Here is a 20,190-nt window from a genome sequence, read left to right as displayed (position 1 = left end):
ACTTTCTATTTTCATTATTGTTTTGATTTACCTCGCTAACTCTTTTTTATTTTTGGCTCTCTTTCAATTTATTTTCATCATTTACATCATTCAAAAGAGGTGTTGGTCCACAAAAAACGTGTTTTTTAAATGTAAATAGTTTGCATTAATGGATAAAGTGGTTGTAATGCAAGAGATGAAAAACGCAGATGTCCGACTATGGTCAGAAAAGACTCAGAAAGAAAATGAGGACAATCTGCAAGGCAACTATGTATCACATTCAATAAAGAAGACGTGGTTCCCACAATCAAGTACATCAAAAGTCAACTTTTCAAAAATGGGTTGGAAAAAGTTGCAGGGGCAAGACGAGAAAAAGGTTACTGACCTGGAGAGTCCCTTCAAAGAAAACAAGAACAAGATGGCAAAACGATAGCTAAAATTAGAGGCCATTGTTGACGATTTCAAGAAACAGGCAAATGAACTTCAGATAGTTCCCTTTAATGAAGGTTTTCAATGGTGTTTTCATTAGGGAACATGCTCAGAATAGAGTGAAAGTCAGAAATGCAACCATTCGAGATTTCTTGGAACAAGTACAAAAAGCAGCTCGACACTTGCACAGTTTAACCAGAGAAGCCAGAATGATTCGACAGGGTATTCAACCAGTGACAGACGATGGTAGAAAATGAGTCAACCTATCAGAAACCGTTCGGGGTCTAGAAAACTTAGTCAAAATACACCTTTAAGATATTTTTTCTCTCTTAAGAAATAATATTTTTGTCCCAATAAAGATTATTTATAGTAACATAATCATTTTTGGATCAGTGCCTCAAAACCTCATGCATCAAGCATTAGTGCATTATTTTTCTTTTCTTTTTTTTATTACATTCACGTTAACTAACAAGAGATGTCTAATAAAAAAGGAACAAAAACTGGACATACCACCCTAAACACTGGATATATCACCCCAAGCATTGGACACACCTCATCCTCATAACACTCGTTCAAAGAAGAAGAAGATGAAAGCCAAAATTGCTCAACTCGAGGAGAATATGTTCAAGTTGCAGAGGGAGTTAGAAGAGAAGATAAACCAGAACAATCAGAGTACTCTGGATACAATCACGAAGAGCTAAAAGTCCTTGGTTGATCAGATTGTGGTCAAGTTATCTGGCTTACATCAAGCAAGTGCACCTGGGGCAGGTTAGTCGGAAGGGGTAGCTATGCCACCTACCCCGCAGGTGGTTATCTCACATGGAATCTTACCTGAACTTCAAGGGGACTCGTCCGCTAGAAAAATGAAGGCCTCCTCTACTGTAAGGGTACAGACTTCTAACCCTGAGAATAATCTGGGTGATTGCCATATACCGAATTTAGACGAAGAAAACAAGGCAAAGAAAATGAAAGAGAAAATCAAATAATTTGAGGACCAAATGAAGGTAGTTGAAGGAGACCATGACTACTATAGAGTCGATGCCGTGAAATTCGAGAGGTTTGATGGGAACAGTTGTTCATCAGCCTACATTACCATGTTCTGTCGAAAGATGACAGTGTATGTAGGAAATGGCCAACTCCTGATCCACTGCTTCCAGGAGAGTCTATCGGGCTCAGCCATCCGATGGTACAATCAGCCATCCAAGTCATTTATGGAACAATAAAACACATCAATGACATGAGGCCATATCGAGTTATGCTACAAAGTATGGAGAAGAAGCATAACGAAAGTTTTAGACAATACACACAAAATAGAGGGATTTGGTTGTGTAAGTTCATCCACCATTGGATGAGAAAGAAACCCGAAAGCTCTTCGTGCAAACACTGAAGGCTCCTTACTTCGGGCACCTGATTGCAATCACATATGGTAATTTTTCGGACTTAGTCATGGTTGGGGAGATAGTAGAAATGACCATAAAGCAAGGCAAAATTTAGGAAGAGGAGGCAAGCAAGAAACCTCCTATGAAGAAGAGGGATGAAAAGATTAACAACGTCAACACCTACAACACTAATAATGGCGTTACAATCTCCAACCCAAAATCAACTGCAGCTGTACTGTCAGGTACTTCTAGACAAGATTCCAGAGAACCTAGGAAGGAAAAGGAAAGGGAAAGGGAACATTTTGACCATATTCCCATGACCTACAATGAACTTTATCAACAACTTTTTGACACCCACGTAGTGTCCCATATCCGGTGGAACCCATGAAGTCCCCATACCCCAGGTGGTATGATGAGAATTCCCATTGTGAATATCATGGCGGTGTCCTAGGACACACTATCGAGAACTGCTTTGCATTCAAGAGAATCATGTAGAAGATGCGTAACAAAAATTGGATCGACTTCAACAACTTGAGAAGAAGATCATTACATCATTTGCAATATTTTGTTTGAATTTGTTTTTTCTTCTTTTTTTCAGTTTTTTTGTAAGGACATTTAAATGAATTTATGCCACTTTAAAGATGGCAAGCAATGAATCAAATTTGTAGACTTGAAATTTTTTGAATATCAACTGAATTAAAAAACTCTGTAAATGATTGGAGTTATAGATATTTGGCAAAGTAACACGATTAAAAATTGATAAAACAACGACTTTTTTCATAAAGATACGATCGAATACCATACCCTTCTCTCGCAAGAACCGATATAACCTTCTACTCTCATAAGGGAATGAACAAGAGACTTGATATTTATGTTAGAGTATGCCCAAAGACCAATCATATGATGATTGTAATAATACTTTTATTTACCGATTTTATTGAATAAAGGCATTGCCACTATTATTTTCAGTTATATATATGTGTTTAACATAAATTAGAAGATAATAAAGTTCATATAATGACATAATTGTTATTATTAAAAGATCCCTAGTCAAGTATTATTATGGGCATGGAAAATAATAATACGCTTAAGACTAACATGTTACTGATTGATGACAACGAGTTGTCATTGACATAGAGATGTCAGAATTGATACATGATTATATTGTTAGAGAACAATGTATTGGATTGACCCATCATGAGCATATGTCTTGGATTATTATGTGATAGTCATAACATTGCTCATGGTGATGACTATATGTATGATCCTCAGACTTGAGATCAATACTATTCCAACATATATTGTTGTATGTTTTGATGCAGCTAAACAAGCTCCGTAACTGGTTGCTCTATAAAGACTGTTATTAAATATATCTCAATATATGTAGTGAGTGTGTATGATTAAGATAAGATTTGTCCTTCCTACATAATAGGAAATATATCACATGCCACTTGATTGAGTAAGACTAGAAACATATGGCCATGCTCGAATAAGTTGATATGAGATATCATAAACTATTCGTTAATTAAAGTCTACTCTAGATATCAAGAAACAATAGATGGGCTATACAAGTGTGACTATTCCAAGACTTGCGCCTATTCTAGATATAAAGGATATAAAGATGTAATACATAAAAGAGTTAATCACCAAGATGATATTTCGAATCATATTTTCTTGTAACTTAGGTGACAATGATATATTGCTAGATGTCACTCATTGTATATAATATTAGAATTGTTCTAATAATTACTGCTAACATTACAAGAACCTACAGGGTCACATCCTAGGATTAAAACGAGCAAAGATGTACAATTTGTTGTACGTTACTAAAATATATATATAGAGTTAATTAATAATATGTTTTAATAATCCTGAATATTTAATTTCAATTAATTAAATATAGATTTAATTAATTTGAAACAATAAAGTCCCTAATATGATTAGGGTAACTTTGATATAAAAGGATTATTAAATTCCAATTAATTAAATATAAATTTAATTAATTTGAAATAATAAAACCCTAATATGATTAGGGTAACTTGGCTATAAAAGTGTGTGTGTTAGGTCTAGTAGTTTTTTAGAACACACACACAAAACCTTCAACCGTTTTTCTCTCAAAATAGTTTTGGGGAAGAAAATTTGTTGGGATTTTCGGAAGCTCGAATCGACAACCGGAAGAGCTTGCAAAGTGGGGTGGGAACGATGTTTGTGTTTAGGGAGTAAGGAGATTGAAAGATAGAGAATTGCACATCGATTTATAGTGGTTTGATTTTCTCAAACAAAGTCTACGTCCACTACCTTAGCTCCTCACCAAGGGTTTCCAACAAATTCACTAATTTGTTCTTTCTTTTGAGGACAAAGAGTAACCTTACAACTCCTTAATATTTCACGGGTTAAACTAGAACCTTTCCTCTAGCCTTTGCAAGGCTTAGCTAGAACCAAAATCTCTTTACAAAAGGATAAAAGATGTAAACAAGAAAACCTCTCTAAGGTATGTGTTTACAAGATTGAGCTCACAAGAACAAAATATTTACAAGAGAAAGATGAAATAAGAATGAAAAACTCTTCTCTTGTGTTTGATTGCTTGGATAGTTGTTCTCTTACTTCTTTAAGTGTTCTTAGCTTGTATTTATAGCTTGGAATGTGTTTGATGTCGTATATAACTGTTGGGGATGTTTTGGAGCCGTTTGGGGATGATTTATCTACTCAAAAAGGCTGCCCATAACATGGTGCATCAGTGCACTATCAAGGTGCATCGATACCCCTTCATTAAATTAAAATAAACTAGTCGTTGCAGCCTTGGTGCATGGATGCACAGCAGGGTGCATTGATGTACTAATTGCATTCGAAATAGAGTGCATGGATGCACTACATGGTGCATCGATGCACTAGTGGTAGGTGCATGGATGCACTGCAGGGGTGCATGGATGCACTTTGACACCTTTTAGCATTTTTGCTCAAATATGAATTTAATGGACTTTGAATTATTTTTGAAACCTTTTTAAAACTTTGAATAAATTCAATTCAAGTCCAAAAACATTTTGCCTTTAAATTTGTTATATTGAAACATAATTCACCAATCTCCCCTTTTTGATATAACAAAACATTTGAAAAATTGTTTTTGGCAAAACTCCCCCTTAATAAAATGTTTAATGAAAAAGATACCAATTGTTAACAAAATGATATCAATTGTTACCAATTGTTTGAAAATATATGAAAATGTTAAGCTCCCCCTTTTTTCATTAAGAATTTGAATTTTTCAAACCAAACTTCTCTCCCTTTTTTTATATAAAAAAATAATTCAATCTTTGAAGTTCAAAATAACTTTGAAGAGTAAGTAGTAAATTTGACATTTTAAAACTTATTTGAAAAATCAAAGCTCCCCCTCAATAAATGCATTCCAAACAAAATTTAGTTTTAAGAACTTGACACTTAAACAAAATTAAATTTCAACAAAGAATAACAAATATGTTAGTAGTACATGAAATTCAATATATCCAAGTCTAAAATACTTTGTGCAATATTAATTATTGAAATTAAGTGCATATGCATAAAGTTTTCAAAAAATGTTATGCATTTGAAAATTCTGATATCAATTGTTAGAGAGATATCATTTTCATTTAAATCACATGCATAAACATTTAAATTTAGGTCAAAAATTTAAAATTTGTAAAATCAAAGTTTTTGAAAAATTAATATCAATTTTTAGAGAGATATCATTTGCATTAAAACCAATTTTGACCAAAATTTTATTATGATGAACTAAAAATAAAAAAAATAAAAATGTTCATCATAACCATTTTTTAACATACATGAGATTAAAAACAATGCATAATCATTTAAAATCAAAACTCATGCATGCATAAATCCTATGAGCAACCAAATAACTAAAATTAAAAACATTAAGCTTAGAGGTTACCCATTCATTTTCATGTGTGGCTAAAGCATCTTGAATATCATCATTTTCATCATCATTGCTCCCACAAACCTACAAGAGACATTTAAGTAGATTTTGGTATCCAGATTGCTTTGGATCCTTGAACGTTAGTTTCAATACCCCTTGTTCCTTTCGGAACCCATACTTGTCTAATTTTAAAATATTTTCCTTTCTTCAAAGGACAAGTATGTTCCATATGACCATGATAATGGCAATGTGAGCATTTTTCCATATTTAAACATAATAGGTTATTTTTAGAAATTAATTCTTTTTCTTTTATTAAGATTTCAAGCTTAACTTCTAACTCAAAATTTTGTTTTTCTAAATCATTTATTTTGATTTTTGAAAGCTCTAAATCATTTTTCAAAATTTCATTTTGATTTTCAAAATCAACTTTTGCTTTCAAAATCAAATTATCTTTAATTTTGAGTTTTGAAATTAATTTTGTATATTTGGAATTCATGGTCTCAAATCCCAAATACAACCTATTATAAGCATATTGTAACTCATCAAAAGTAAATGAATTAAATTCATTTGAGTTAGAAGATGCCTCAACTTCTTCTTGAGTGGTCATGAGGCATAGGTTGACTACTTCATCTTCATCGTTGGAATCATCTTCATCACTCCAAGATGTAACAAATGCCTTCTTCCCCTTTTTCTTTAAAAGAGGACATTTATACTTGACATGCCCATTTCTTTGACAATTGAAACATTCCGGGGGACTCTTCTTCTTGGTTGATTCATGTTTCACTTCCTTGGAAATCATGAATCTCTTGAGTTCCTTCAAGAGCTTGACCATCTCTTCTTCTTGTTCATCATCGTCTTCATCCACCTCATCACTTGAATCTTGATAGCTTTCATTGGTGGATTTGAAGGCAATGCCTACCTCTTCCTCCTCCTCCTTCTTCTTGTTTTTCTTCTCTTCCCTTTCTTCATCTTCCTTCACCATCATCTCATGAGTGAGAATGGAACCAATTAGCTCGTCAAGAGTGAAAGACTTTAGGTTTCTTGCTTCGAAAATGGCCGTCTTCTTTGATTGCCACTCCTTTGAAAGAGAGTAGATTATCTTCCTCACAAGCTTCTCATTTGAGATTACTTCTCAATATCCATTGAGACTGTTGACAATCATAGAAAATCTATTTGTCATAGCTTTTATGTCTTCATCGAGTTTCATCTTGAAGTTCTCGTAGCTATGGTTGAGAAGAATTTTCTTTGATTCCCTCACTTCGTCGGTTCCTTCATGAGTGACTTAGAGCTTATCCCAAATCTCTTTGGCACTAGAACAAGATGATATTCTTCCATATTCATTTGGGCCTAAAGTACATAATAGAATATGTATAGCCTTAGAATTGAGCTGAAAATTTTTCTGCTCTTCTCTACTCCAATCGTTGCACTTGCCAGATAGAGAGGAGTAATCATTCATGATTGAGTTCCAAGATCCTACATTGTAGGATTGAATAAAGTACATCATCTTATTCTTCCAATGTGCATAATTTGCTCCATTAAAGAACGGTGGCTTGTTGACCGGTTGTGAATCCATAATAGGATATTCTTTAAGATAATAAGCACCGGAGGAAAAAGTCATTTCTTTATCGGTTGCGTCGAAAATTGGTAGAGCTTCTTCGAGGATCGTCTTAAGGTGGTTAAACCTTCTTAATGAGTTAGGCTCTAATGTCAATTGTTGGGATTTTCGGAAGCTCGAATCGACAATCGGAAGAGCTTGCAAAGTGAGGTCGAAACGGTTTTTGTGTTTAAAGAATAAGGATATTGAAAGATAGAGAATTGTACAACGATTTATAGTGGTTCGACTTTCTTAAACAAAGTCTACGTCCACCACCTTATCTCCTCACCAAGGATTTCCAATAAATTCACTAATTTGTTCTTTCTTTTGAGGACAAAGAGTAACCTTACAACTCCCTAGTTTTTCACTAGCTAAACTAGAACCTTTCCCCTAGCCTTTACAAGGCTTAGCTAGAACCAAAACCTCTTTACAAAATGATAAAAGATGTAAACAAGAAAACCTCTCTAAGTTATGTGTTTACAAGATTGAGCTCACAAGAACAAAATATTTACAAGAGAAAGATGAAATAAGAATGAAAAACTCTTCTCTTGTGTTTGATTGCTTGGATATTTGTTCTCTTACTTCTTCAAGTGTCCTTAGCTTGTATTTATAGCTTGGAATGTGTTTGATGTCGTATATAATCGTTGGGGATGTTCTGGAGCCGTTTGGGGGATGATTTTTCTACTCAAAAAGGCTACCCATAACATTGTGCATCGGTGCACTCTCAAGGTGCATCGATACCCTTTCATTAAATTCAAATAAACTAGCCGTTGCAGCCTTGGTGCATGGATGCACAGCAGGGTGCATTGATGCACTAATTGCATTCAAAATGGAGTGCATGGATGCACTACATGGTGCATCGATGCACTAGTGGCAGGTGCATGGATGCACTGCAGGGGTGTGTGGATGCACTGTAGGGGTGCATGGATGCACTTTGACACCCTTTAGTATTTTTGCTCAAATCCGAATTTAATGAACTTTGAATTATTTTTGAAACCTTTTCAAAACTTTGAATAAATTTAATTCAAGCCCAAAAACATTTTGTCTTTAAATTTGTTATATCGAAACATAATTCAACAAAATTATTGCTCGCAATTGGGTGAACTAAGTAGAGGCCGAGAGTTGATTTCGTGGAGGCTTATGATTCGAACCAATCTACACCACCAATATTCACTGTTATCCTTGCTGTTTTTCAAAGAACCCACTGTAAGTATTCGTATCCCTTCCTCCCGATTTTAGTTTTTCGTACTTAGATCGCTGGTGAGATCGTCGAGTATTGTTTCCGCTGCGCCATGGGGTATACCGACGGTCCCAACAATTTAGGTATGCATAGAATCAAATAATATGAGGAATCTTTTTCATATGACATTACTATACTTTTGTTTAAGACGTTCAATGATGATGATGATTTTCGTAGATGGAATAGTCGAGTAGGTGAATCTAGTTTAGGTTAGTTGCTTGGAAATTAAACTCTAAAGATGAAATTTTTGACTTTCAACAAACACCTAGACTATAACAGGTTCTTCTTGACAATCTTAAGAAATTGAATCCATAAAGTTGAGCTGTTCCACTAAGGCAATTGGTTATGGAGGAAACTCGAAAGCCTGACTTTATGAACAGATTGCATTCAACCCATGACATTGCTCGGACACTTGGCAATTCTGTGTTTTCTCTACTGTAATTGTCAGGCCGAAGACTTTATGATGAGCTGAACCCTTCAACTAACCTGATAAAAGTGATTATAATAATAAGTTTTCCCTCTAGAGCAATTGGTTAAACACCCTGACTTTATGGATAAGATTCAGCTATCCAGACAATGGCAAATTAAATCAAATTTATATAAACAAGGAGTTTTCAGTAATGATGGACTAAGGGAGTTAAGGAACACCAGTTATAGTCAAGTTTACATGAGCACTCAGGAATTTTATTTTTAAACTGATATTTCGGCATTGCCTTTGTTAGAGAAGCATACAAAGCTTTAACAAATGGAAGATTTCAGAGAACCAAAATAGAAGGTCTAGTAATTGATTATGCTAGTTGCGTCATTTTGTCCGCATCCGATTAAAATACCAAGAGAAAAATGTTTCAATGATCAAAAGACCGAGAAAAAAATGACATTTTGATGGTCGAAACCTTAGAAAATAGGAGGTCAACTCATAAATTTGGATATTTGTCAAAGAGTTATAACTCTGAAAATATTAAAAGAGCTATTGATTATTTTGATTTTCTGTGAACTCATGTTTATGAGTTTATTCGATTGTGAGCTTGAATTAAGGGGTAATGTTTTAAAAATTATATTCTTTTTTTCCTAAAATAAGATAAATGAGAAAAACATTTTCAAATAGGACAATTTCAAATGTGAAAGGCTGCAACCCAAGAACAAAGTGGGGCATGATCGATTCCAAGGACCAGATTAGCACACAAAGAACGAGACTCCATCTAGGAGATAAAACAAGAGCTAATTCATGTTGCATATATCTTGACATACTTAAGAGCATCATATTTATCATTTCTTCATACATAATTTTTGCAGCTTTAGAGTCAAGTTTCAACTTCAAGCGAAAGATACTCGATTCAAAAACACCTTCAAGAAATATTGATGGTGGTTTCTTAATCATCGGTAGGGAGTTACACCTAAAACCAACTTGACATATTGAAAGATCAACATATCATATAATCAACTTCAGACGGGTTCAAGAGGCAATCCAGAACGAATCCATTTCAGCTTAACTCAACGATGAATGACAAGTTTCCAGTTAACATTTTCAAGCCAGCTTTCAACTCCATGATGGATGATATCCGACTGACAGAATTTACCACTTGCTTTCCCTTGAAGGGGAGTATAAAGAATTATGATTGGCTTAGACCCGTGAAGGGGGGCCATCCTTCATTTAGAGGAAATTACAGTACAACTTAATCCAAGAAAATGTGTCAACAAACAACTTTCTAGTTTCATTCAGAGTCAATTTCAACTTCACAACAAATATATTGAACTTGAAAGCAATGCAATTTTGGATTTCAACTTCACAATGAAGGACATTCAATCCAAAGCTCAACTTCACAGTGAATGAGCCATCCACGATTTCAACTTCACGATGAAGAATATCATGCCTAAGTGGATTGACTTAGTTTCACAGCAAATTGGTCATTTGCAACAACAGGGGGTTATCTCTCAGCCTATTACAGTATAGCTCAAGGCGAGAAAGGGGTTATCTGTCAACCAAAACCTTTGAGTTCGATTATATTCAGCTCAAGGGCATATCAAATTACAACATAACTCAAGGCGAGAAGGGTTATCTGTCAACACAAACTGTCGAGTTTGATTCTATTCAACTTGATGACATATCAACCGCATGGTAGCAGCAAGGAACTACTTTTTGATTGAAGTTTAAATTGAGGTCTTTAAGTCAAGAGGAAGATCTGGGGCAATCTCTTAGCTCAGTACAACAAACTCAAGGCGAGAAGGGTTATATGTCAACACAAACTTTTGAGTTCAATTTCATTCAGCTCGAGGGCCTATCAACCACATGGTAGTGTCGAGAAACTACTTTCCAGTCGAATTTCAAACCAAGGTCTTTAAACGAGAAGAATACCAAAGTTGACTACGATTTGGCAACAAGAAGTCACATTCCGATTCAAATTTTGAATTACGGCTTCAATTTATATCATTTCAAGACGGACTTGAGTTCGAGACGGAGGAGTCATCCGCAACTCAATTTAACAGGGTGTTATTCCTAATTGCAATATCAGAGTCAATTTTCAACTCCACAAGAGGATATTAGACTCAGAGACCCCTTCATATCGAACAAAAATTGTCCTTTTATCTTTGTCCTATTTTCGTTATATGAAAAAGGACAAAGAGGGCCAGCTGTAGACACTCATTTTCATCGGATTTTTACACACACATATATATATATTATATAGTATAATTTTTTAAATATTTTTGAAAATATATAATATATAATTTTCATCCAGTAAGGGTGTGGGCTGCCAACCGTGTAGGCATGCTTGACCCAGCAAGCCACCAGGATTAGGGTTTTTACATTTTGCTACAGCACCGCACATATGGAGCGTGGCTTCCACGCGCAAAGCGTGGAGATCAGAGATCAACAATCGGCCAACGAGTTTTTTGACCGCACCAATGGGACTGACCCATCCCGAAATAACCCACAACCATGAACAGTCCACTAACGTCCTGAAATAACGGGAATGAGCTCAAGATCACCAGGAACAAACCACCGGCGCTGGGATATAAATACCCCACCAAGTCTGTCACGAAGGATCATCGGGCAACCAAACACAACAAACATCAACACAACAGAACCAGAACCACACCACAAAGAAAAATGAAACAAAAGAGGCAACCAAGGAACCAAATAAAATATATATAAAATCATAAACAACCGAGAGAATTGAATAGCATACAACCATAACACAAAAAAGCCAAGCCAAAAAACAGTATTCAAAGGCGAGAAATAAGAAGGCTCAAAGTTATCATCGGAGTGCATCTCGGAAAATGAGCCTTCGGAAGTCGAAAGGTTCGCCGAGAAAGGTAAAACCAAGAGTTTAAAACTAGATCTACGCCGATTGTGGGGATTTGGGTTTGGTTTCAGTTTTAGTTTCCTGGGGTTGAGGTCTTTCGAAAGGGGTAAGTTTTGCTTTTTTCGGCCATCGGAGGCGACGGCTGGCGGGCGGCAGAGACTGGGACGAGGAGGATGACCGGCCTTCAGCCGGTCAATCTGGGTGAGAGAGTTTTTTTAGAGGTTGGGGAGTTTTTTTGTGTTTTGGGTAAAAATGTTTTTTCGGTTTTGGGCTATTATAGGGGATGAACCACAGTGTAATTAGGCAATAGTTAAATTATTTTCCCAGTCCCTCATTTTTGATGTGTAATTCATTTTGGTCATATATTTCAATTTTGTCTTTGAATTTTCAATTTGTTCAATTTTATCCTTGTATACATTTCTTATATTTTGCAAATTGGCCCCCTAACTTTTTATTTTTCTCTTGCAGATTATTTTTAGTACCAATGGTTTTGGCATGTCCTTAGGCGACTACCGTCGGATGCGGTCAGGAGGGTAGAGTCGATTACAGTCGACGGTGTTAGAAGGAGAGGACGACCAATGCGGAAGTGGGAAGACTGCTTGAGATCTGATTTGATGGATTTAGCCCTTTCTGATGACATGACCTCTGATAGGAAAGTATGGAGACTTAAGACTAGGGTAGTCGAGTAGTGTGGGTCACATCTTTAGGGTGTATCATCTCTGTCTTCTTTTAATGCCTTTGTAGTAATTTCCATTACTTCTACTTTTTACGTTTCTGTTATTGGTATTTATGAAGGCTTAGAACTGGGGCTTGCTACCGTTGACTTCTGTGTACCATTCTCTTCACTTTTAAATTTATCTGGGTCTTACATTTCTGTCTATATGCAAAGATTTTTTCGCAGGGATTTATTGGCAGGGATTACTTCCCATTACAGACGCGCAAGTGATATTAATGATATTAATGACATATGAATACTGTTCAACTATGTATTTATGTATTTATTTATACATGCATTGCATTTTATCTATATTTTTAATTTTCTGACTGCCGGAGGTCTTCCACGGAAGCTACTCTCAACCTGGCGTTGGGGCAGCCTACTACCCTACCTCCCCCTTACCCATTGCATATGGGAATTGGGTTTTGTTGTTGTTGTTATTATTTTTTTTTATACTTTTAATATTTAACATTTTTTATTTTTTTATTTTGTTTTTCCCTTTAATTTATTTAATATTTTTATTTTATTTTTATTTTTTTCTTTTCCTTTAATATTTTTATTTTTATTTTTAAAATTTTTCCCTTTGATTTATTTAATATTTATTTCTTATTTCTTATCTATTATTTTTGACTTTTTAGGGATACTTTCAACCAATCAAATTTAAATAATTTGAATCGAGTTTTTAAATTTTAATTTTAAATTTTAATTTTCTCAATTAAGTCAACCGACAAATTAAAATGGTACCGAAAGAGCGATTCAAGGGTGCTAATCATTCCTTGACCGTTACCGACTCTCGAATCCGACATTGTAACATCCCAAACTAAGGGTTAGTGACTAAATTGTAAAATTTCAGAATTGTTTATTAAAATGGAAAAGTTGAATAGTTCAATGATTTATTTGAAAATATTTCCTGAAAGTTTTCAGTAATTATTAAAGGAAAAGGGCAAATTGGTCATTTGATAAGAAAGATTTTTGTTCTCTTTTTAAGATGAGGGAAACACGTGGGGAATGAGATAATTCTCCAGAGCATTCTTCAGTCTTCTTCTTCCTCCTCTCCACCGTGAAGCCTAGTATAAGGTAAGTGGGTCTTCAGTTGGTTAATTCTTTCGTTTTAAAGCTTTTTTGATTCTTGGATGTTAAGAAAGATTAAGGAAAGCGTTGGTGGCTTAAAACTCAAAGATTAACAAGTTATGAGAAATTAAGAAAAATGAGTTTTTAAGTGAATTTTTGAAATAGAAGGAGTTAATAGACTTTGAAGTTGAATTTGACTTGTCAAGGGTTAAATTAAGAAATATGAAGTGATAGATGAGTGTTAAAACATGTTGAAAATCTGGTATGATTCTTGAAGTTAATAAAGAGGAGGATATTAAGGTTAAAGACAAGATAAATGAATATAAATGAGTTTAAGCAGATATATGTAAGTTAGGAATATAAAAGAGGATGAATCATGAAGTTTTGAAGATGAAAGAGTGAATTATTGTGCTTAAAGAGTAATTTCTAGGCAAGGTGTGTTGGTGCACATTCAAAGTGTATCGATGCACTCTTTAAAGAAGAAACATCGAATGCCAGGAATATATCGATGCACTATGAGTGTGTACCGATGCACCAAGGCAAATTTTGAAGGTGCATCGATGCATGAATATTTTGAAGCTATTTTGGGTACCGATGCGCCTATAGTGCATCGGTACACCCTTAAAGGAAAAAGTGAATATTAGTTTATTAAGTTTGTTTAAGTTGTTAGTATCGGATTACAAGGTGTAGGTATCTGATAATTTCCTTAAAATATATAATTATGTAGATTCAAAGCCTAAACAAGTTCCGGAATCATTGACAAGTAAGATCGATCAAGGGGAAAGATAAGAGATTGGAATTGACTAGGGAGGCCAGGTGAGTGCATACTAGTGACATGTATTGTTAAATGGAAATAAGACTTGCGATGAGTCTATTTCCTAGAGTAATATACATGAAGTCATGAACATGATTATGTGTTTGTTATGATTATATGTGCTATATGTGATTATATGTATTATATTAATTATATGTATGCATGACTAAAGATATTGATATGCTTTGTATATACTATAGGATTTGTGTAAAACACTAAAATGAAATAATGGAAGTACATGAAATAAGTTATATGATAGAGACTGTTTACATGATTACCAGATGATACATGACATTAGATATACGAAGAGATAGTATATGTGATATGAGAATTACATGAACTACATGATTACATGTATATGTGAATGAAGCTACGAGCTTATACGAATATGTATGTTTATATGAATATGAAAAAGGATATAAAAGATAATGCCCATGACATGTGTCATGAGAGCTAGGGGTATAGTTGGCATACCAAGAGTCGAGGGTCTACGCGGTCTTTCGGGACATATATGTATCCTTTGGAACATATATGAGGTCTTTTGAGACACATACTTGGTCCTTGGAATATGTATACGGTTCTAGAGGAATTTCTACGTGGTCCTTAGAGACATTTATTTGGCACTTCGGTGCATTTCTACACGGCACTTAGGTGCAATTCTACGTGGCACTTCGGTGCTTTATACGAGCTGTGGTGACAGCATAGTGTGGCGGCTCTAACATTTTTTTCAAGTCGAAGCATAATTCCGTTGTCACCCGAAAGGTGGTTGTGACAAATTTGAGCTCAGAAATTTTGAGTGGTATGCTTTAAAGTCCAAAGCCGACTGATTACGAGTAGGATGTGCAAAGATTTGATCCAGTGATTTGATCAGAAAATTCATATAATTGATCTATTTTATTAATTATGAATATTAGATCGGATATTCGAAAATTATTTAGATAATCGGATCGGATAAATTCCACTTTCAGTTATCCGAAAATCAAAAAAATTGGGTCTTTAAATTTTAGATACATTTAGTCCAATAAAGAGTAACCCACTAACCAAGGACGAAGCTTAGTAAGGGCTTGGGGTCTGATCCCTGTTAAAATTTATATTTCGATATAATTTTAGTCTATTAGTATTTTGGTTCATGTAAAAATAAATATTTAAATTAAAAAATATTAGAATTTATTAAATATTTAATCAATTAACGACCGAACTAAAGAAGGATAACCTGTGTTCTCAAAATTTTTGGTCTAATAACAATTGTACAAAGACTCTCATTTGACAATGAACGCTCATACCTCTACATGTGCAGTGCTCGAATTCGAGACCTCAAGGATAAATTCCCTTAATCACTAAGGTCGTTTAGTTCATGCTAAATTTTGAGTTTAAATATCTAATAAGTCTTTATATTTTTAAATAGTCCAATATTTTGGCCCCTTCAATATTTAGTTCTGACTCCGTCCCTGCCACTAGCAACTCTCACTTAATAAAAATTATAGTATATTTAATTATTTATTGTGTGTAGTAACTATATATATATAATATAGTAGAAGTATCGAATATATAACATTAAATCACAAAATTTAAAAATTTAAAATTAAATTTTTTTCAAATTAAAATTTTATTCGGATTAGAATATTCAATCCGAAAAAATCGGATACATGAATTTCGGATATATGGTTTTTTCAGATGAATAAGGATCAAATTTAAGTATTCGAAATTTTGGATCGTATCCGATGTCCGGTTTTGCACACCCCTAATTGCGATATATAATTAATAATTTATTCATTGCAAGTTTGTGAGTGGTGTTCTAATTAAAACTCCACATATATATATATATAATTATTAATATATTTCCTGACTCATCAAGACACGACCAACCTTAAATCACGTTACTTCATTATCCATTAATATATTAATTAAAATATAATAATATTTTCATCTTACCGCGATTCTCGTATTTTCCTTTATTGTCAAACCAAGTATTTTCTATTACTATCAAGAAACAATAATATCATATGATTCATATTAAATATTACTTTAAAAAATATCATATTATATATTTATAATTTTATTGCAACGTCCAACGTGATACTTATAGTTTTAAAATTGTTAATACGGTACATTTGTTTTTGATAAAATGTCTAATATATTTTATATGCGTTCATATATTGTTCATATAATATTTATACTTTTAAAATAAAAAAATGTTGAGTGTTCAAGCTTCAATTGGTTTCCTTTTAATTGGAAGAATACCGTTTCTAATTTAGTCACCATATACATGAGGAAAGGTTGAAGCTATAGGAATGTAATGTTTTCAATTCATAGTATTTTGATTTCTGCTTTATGAGCTAAAATTTCTTCCTTCCCTTTTCCAGAGTATTGCATCACCTGTGCTGGGTAATATTCTCCGGATATTGAAAGTAAAGCATGGCATGAGATACATCAAAATCCCTGGAGTGCCTCATGGAGCTGTCTATGCGTTTATTCGTTTTTTATACTCATCTTGGTATGTTTGAAATCATTTTCTGCATACTTATTGCATATAACATCAGTGGTAGTTTGTGAATTGGTGCTAAATCGTTATAATGGCCGTTTACGTCTGTTTCCACCAATTGTTTCAAAGTGGCGACCAAAACTGGGAAACATGTTAGTTATCTATCTTGACAGTTATGGCGTGATACTTATAACTAAATTTCAGTCTCTTCAACTTGCTCTGTTTATTTCCATTCTCTTCTTTTTCATCACTGCCTTAAAAGGTCTAAATTGGCATAAGTTTTATCTGTGTCCCGTGTATAATTGGATATACCTTGTGTTATTCAATGGAAATGCAGCTATGAAGAGGAGGAGCTGAAAAAGTTTGTTCTCCATCTGTTAGTCTTGTCACATTCCTATTCGATTCCGTCACTGAGAAGAGTTTGTATTTGCTCACTGGAGCAAGGTTGGCTTACCAAAGAAAATGTAGATGTTCTTCAGTTAGCAAGGAACTGTATTTAGCACCAAAAAGCGCACTGTACACTTATTTGGTTGTCATCCTCCCATGCAGTTGGGAACATCTTAACTGCAGTGGTTATATGTGAACCATTTGGAGCATTTGGTACAAAATGAAAGGCCTTGTGATTAACTGTTTTATGGTGTTATTGTCAAGTATGCTGAACCATCGCATAATAGTTAAGGTGGGAGACTGGTGCGATATGGCAACATCATTGTGTGCAAACTATGATGGATTGATTAACGGAAAAAAAGAGTGACACTGGAGATTTTAACGAATACAGCTGCTTTGGTGTGTTTATGGTTACATATTGAATCAACTAAAGACCAGACAATTGAAAAATGCATTGCAGCATCAATCTTACTGTAACTATATGTTTTGATGACAGAGTTGATATCTGATTGCAAGAAATGCTGCACTGAAGGCTCGGATGATTCTACAAGTAAGGTATGAATATGCTTTGGAGATGGGTTTTATTGGTATTGGAGTAGGATTCAAATTTTATTCTTTAATAGATTTCCAACCTCAAATGTGTGTTCACTAAATCCCTGTACTCTTCATCCTCTATTTTTCTTCTCTAAAATAATATTTTCAGTTCTATAATACCACTAGTGGAATCATTTATTCTCAGATTAGATTGAGAGTTGTGAAAGGGAGGATGTTGCTGTTTAGAAAAAGTGTAATGGATTCTTACATTGTTTGAATCCCCAAAATGGGGACTTGATCTTAACTCTGCATTCCTTTAGTCTGCTCATTTCATTTCATTTTCTCCTCTTATCGGGAAAGGGGAAACTTAAAGGCGAGGTGAGAAAAATGGCACATATGGGAGGTGGGGATCGGCACTAGGAACTTGTGAAATGTGTAAGTTTAGTTTTTTTGGTTCATAGATTATTATTTTTTTTGGCACATGTTAATGTTAAATCACTCTTGTGAGTTAATGTTCGAACTCGTGATCTTTATAAATAACGACAATTCTTTTATTTTTGAGATGATTTGGTTCGTGATGAGTCGTAGATTAAAATGACATAAATCCAGTCGATCCCATGAACCCTATTCTTATTCGAATCACCCGTTGGCTCGGCTCATCCGTATAGTGTATTCTTCGGTGCACGCCATGCGAAATTGTGAAGACACCAAAGGGAATTCAATCTGGTATTTGGTGCTAACAAATGCAGCTTCCCAACTACTTCTCTTTGCTTTAGGCAAAGGTTTAGTGATATTGACCCAATTCCAATAATGGAGGGCCGTCCCACTTCAGAGCTTGTGTTCGAGTGGTGCATGTCGAGAGCCTATGGCTAAGCTATCAGTCTAGGCATGAACAGCGGCGAAATTTTATGCTGGTGGAAATCATTTATTCTCAGATTAGATTGAGAGTTGTGAAAGGGAGGATGTTGCTGTTTAGAAAAAGTGTTAATGGATTCTTACATTGTTATTGAATCCCCAAAATGGGGACTTGATCTTAACTCTGCATTCCTTTAGTCTGCTCATTTCATTTTCATTTTCTCCTCTTATCGGGAAAGGGAATGGTATTTATCCCCCAAAAGAAGTGGAAAACGGACCATGTGATGGGCCTGCTGAAAAAAAGCTGCTAAATTCTTGATATTTGTCGTTCCCTTGTTCTCCATCACATTTTTTGTTTTCAGTGGGAATACAAGTTGTTTCTTAAATTTGGTATCACATGCTGCGTTTCCCCCCCTCTTTTCCCTAATATCTAAAGTTGCATCTATATTTGTGCAATTGCAGATTACGTATTCAGGCGCAATACTGGAAGTATGCATGAGGAAACTAGTATTCTATCCGGAGATTGTTGGATTCATCGAAGAAGAGAAAGACAAATTCCCGACGGTTAAAATTCAATATCTTTTCAATTCTCCACCCAAGTTGATCATGTTGGATGATGACGGACAACATAAGGAAACTACAAGGTTAGGTTCCCTGTATTGATGCACTTAGCTTATGTTGGATTGAAATGCAATATTCACCAAGGGGAATCCATGCTGACAGTTACTTTGGCTTTCTCACCATTTAAAGTATGGCACTTAAATTCAACATCCTAGCACGTTTTTCCTCTACCTTGAACCTCCTGTTTCTCCGTCGATTCTCGAGATATATGCATACATGCAACAACAACAAAAAAGCAAGCCTTTTTTAAGACGTAGAAAACAACAGTCTCCCCATTTTTTAGCTTTCATTATTCTTACTCACAGTTTGGTGAAAACAATGAGCCTTCTTACTCCTGTGATTCTTGTGCAGAATCGACAATTGGAAACGGGAACACATACTGCAATTCCTGCAGAAGAAAGTTCAACCCAAATCCGCAAGCTCGTAGACTTTTGTTCACATTCCCAGTTATTGTAAGAGAAAGGAAAACCTAATTCAGCATGATTGAATGATTTCTTTGTGATAGCCTTTGTCATTCATAAATTGTGGTTGGTCATTATTTATCGACTTTCTGTCTGAAAAGAGATCAAACTAGAATAATGTATGTATCATGCCCCTTAACACAATTATAAATCGGATTAGCTGTAGTGCAGTGCTGTACAATTCTAAATTACCTTTTTATATATATTAATTAGATTTTAATAAAAAATATATATGTAAAAGATTAGCATATAGGTACTCAATCATGCAATTAAACTAAAATATTTTGGTTTTATAGGTTTTATTTTTTTCAATGTTTGGGGTTTTCGGTTATCCCAACATGAAGCATCCCGGCAATGGCTGCAGACGGTGGTCCACAATTAGGACAATGATGATAAAAAGAAAACGCCATTACAAAATGACCT

At 34.6% G+C, this 20,190-nt stretch overlaps 1 protein-coding gene across 1 annotated transcript; it reads left to right on the top strand.

Moving 5' to 3' along the window:
- Positions 1 to 1,196: 1,196 nt before the first annotated feature.
- Positions 1,197 to 19,803, top strand: LOC120143262. Its single transcript, XM_039157630.1, has 7 exons — positions 1,197 to 1,364; positions 16,791 to 16,921; positions 17,247 to 17,353; positions 17,459 to 17,509; positions 17,793 to 17,851; positions 18,983 to 19,329; positions 19,658 to 19,803. The coding sequence occupies exons 1-7, from the start codon at positions 1,197 to 1,199 to the stop codon at positions 19,731 to 19,733; spliced, it is 939 nt and encodes a 312-aa protein (XP_039013561.1). The 3' UTR covers positions 19,734 to 19,803.
- The last annotated feature ends 387 nt before the right edge of the window (positions 19,804 to 20,190 follow it).

The sequence above is a fragment of the Hibiscus syriacus genome, unplaced genomic scaffold (assembly GCF_006381635.1).
Source record: "Hibiscus syriacus cultivar Baekdansim isolate YM2019G1 unplaced genomic scaffold, ASM638163v2 tig00110840_pilon, whole genome shotgun sequence".
NCBI classification, from domain to species: domain Eukaryota; kingdom Viridiplantae; phylum Streptophyta; class Magnoliopsida; order Malvales; family Malvaceae; genus Hibiscus; species Hibiscus syriacus.
This window is presented reverse-complemented; position numbering and strand designations above follow the sequence as displayed.

Coding starts and splice junctions, on each gene's coding strand:
- LOC120143262 (XM_039157630.1), top strand. CDS start 1,197: ATGCCACCTACCCCGCAGGTGGTTATCTCACATGGAATCTTACCTGAA. Junction 17,354..17,458: donor TATTTGCTCACTGGAGCAAG/GTTGGCTTACCA, acceptor CCTCCCATGCAG/TTGGGAACATCTTAACTGCA. Junction 17,510..17,792: donor TGAACCATTTGGAGCATTTG/GTACAAAATGAA, acceptor TTTTGATGACAG/AGTTGATATCTGATTGCAAG.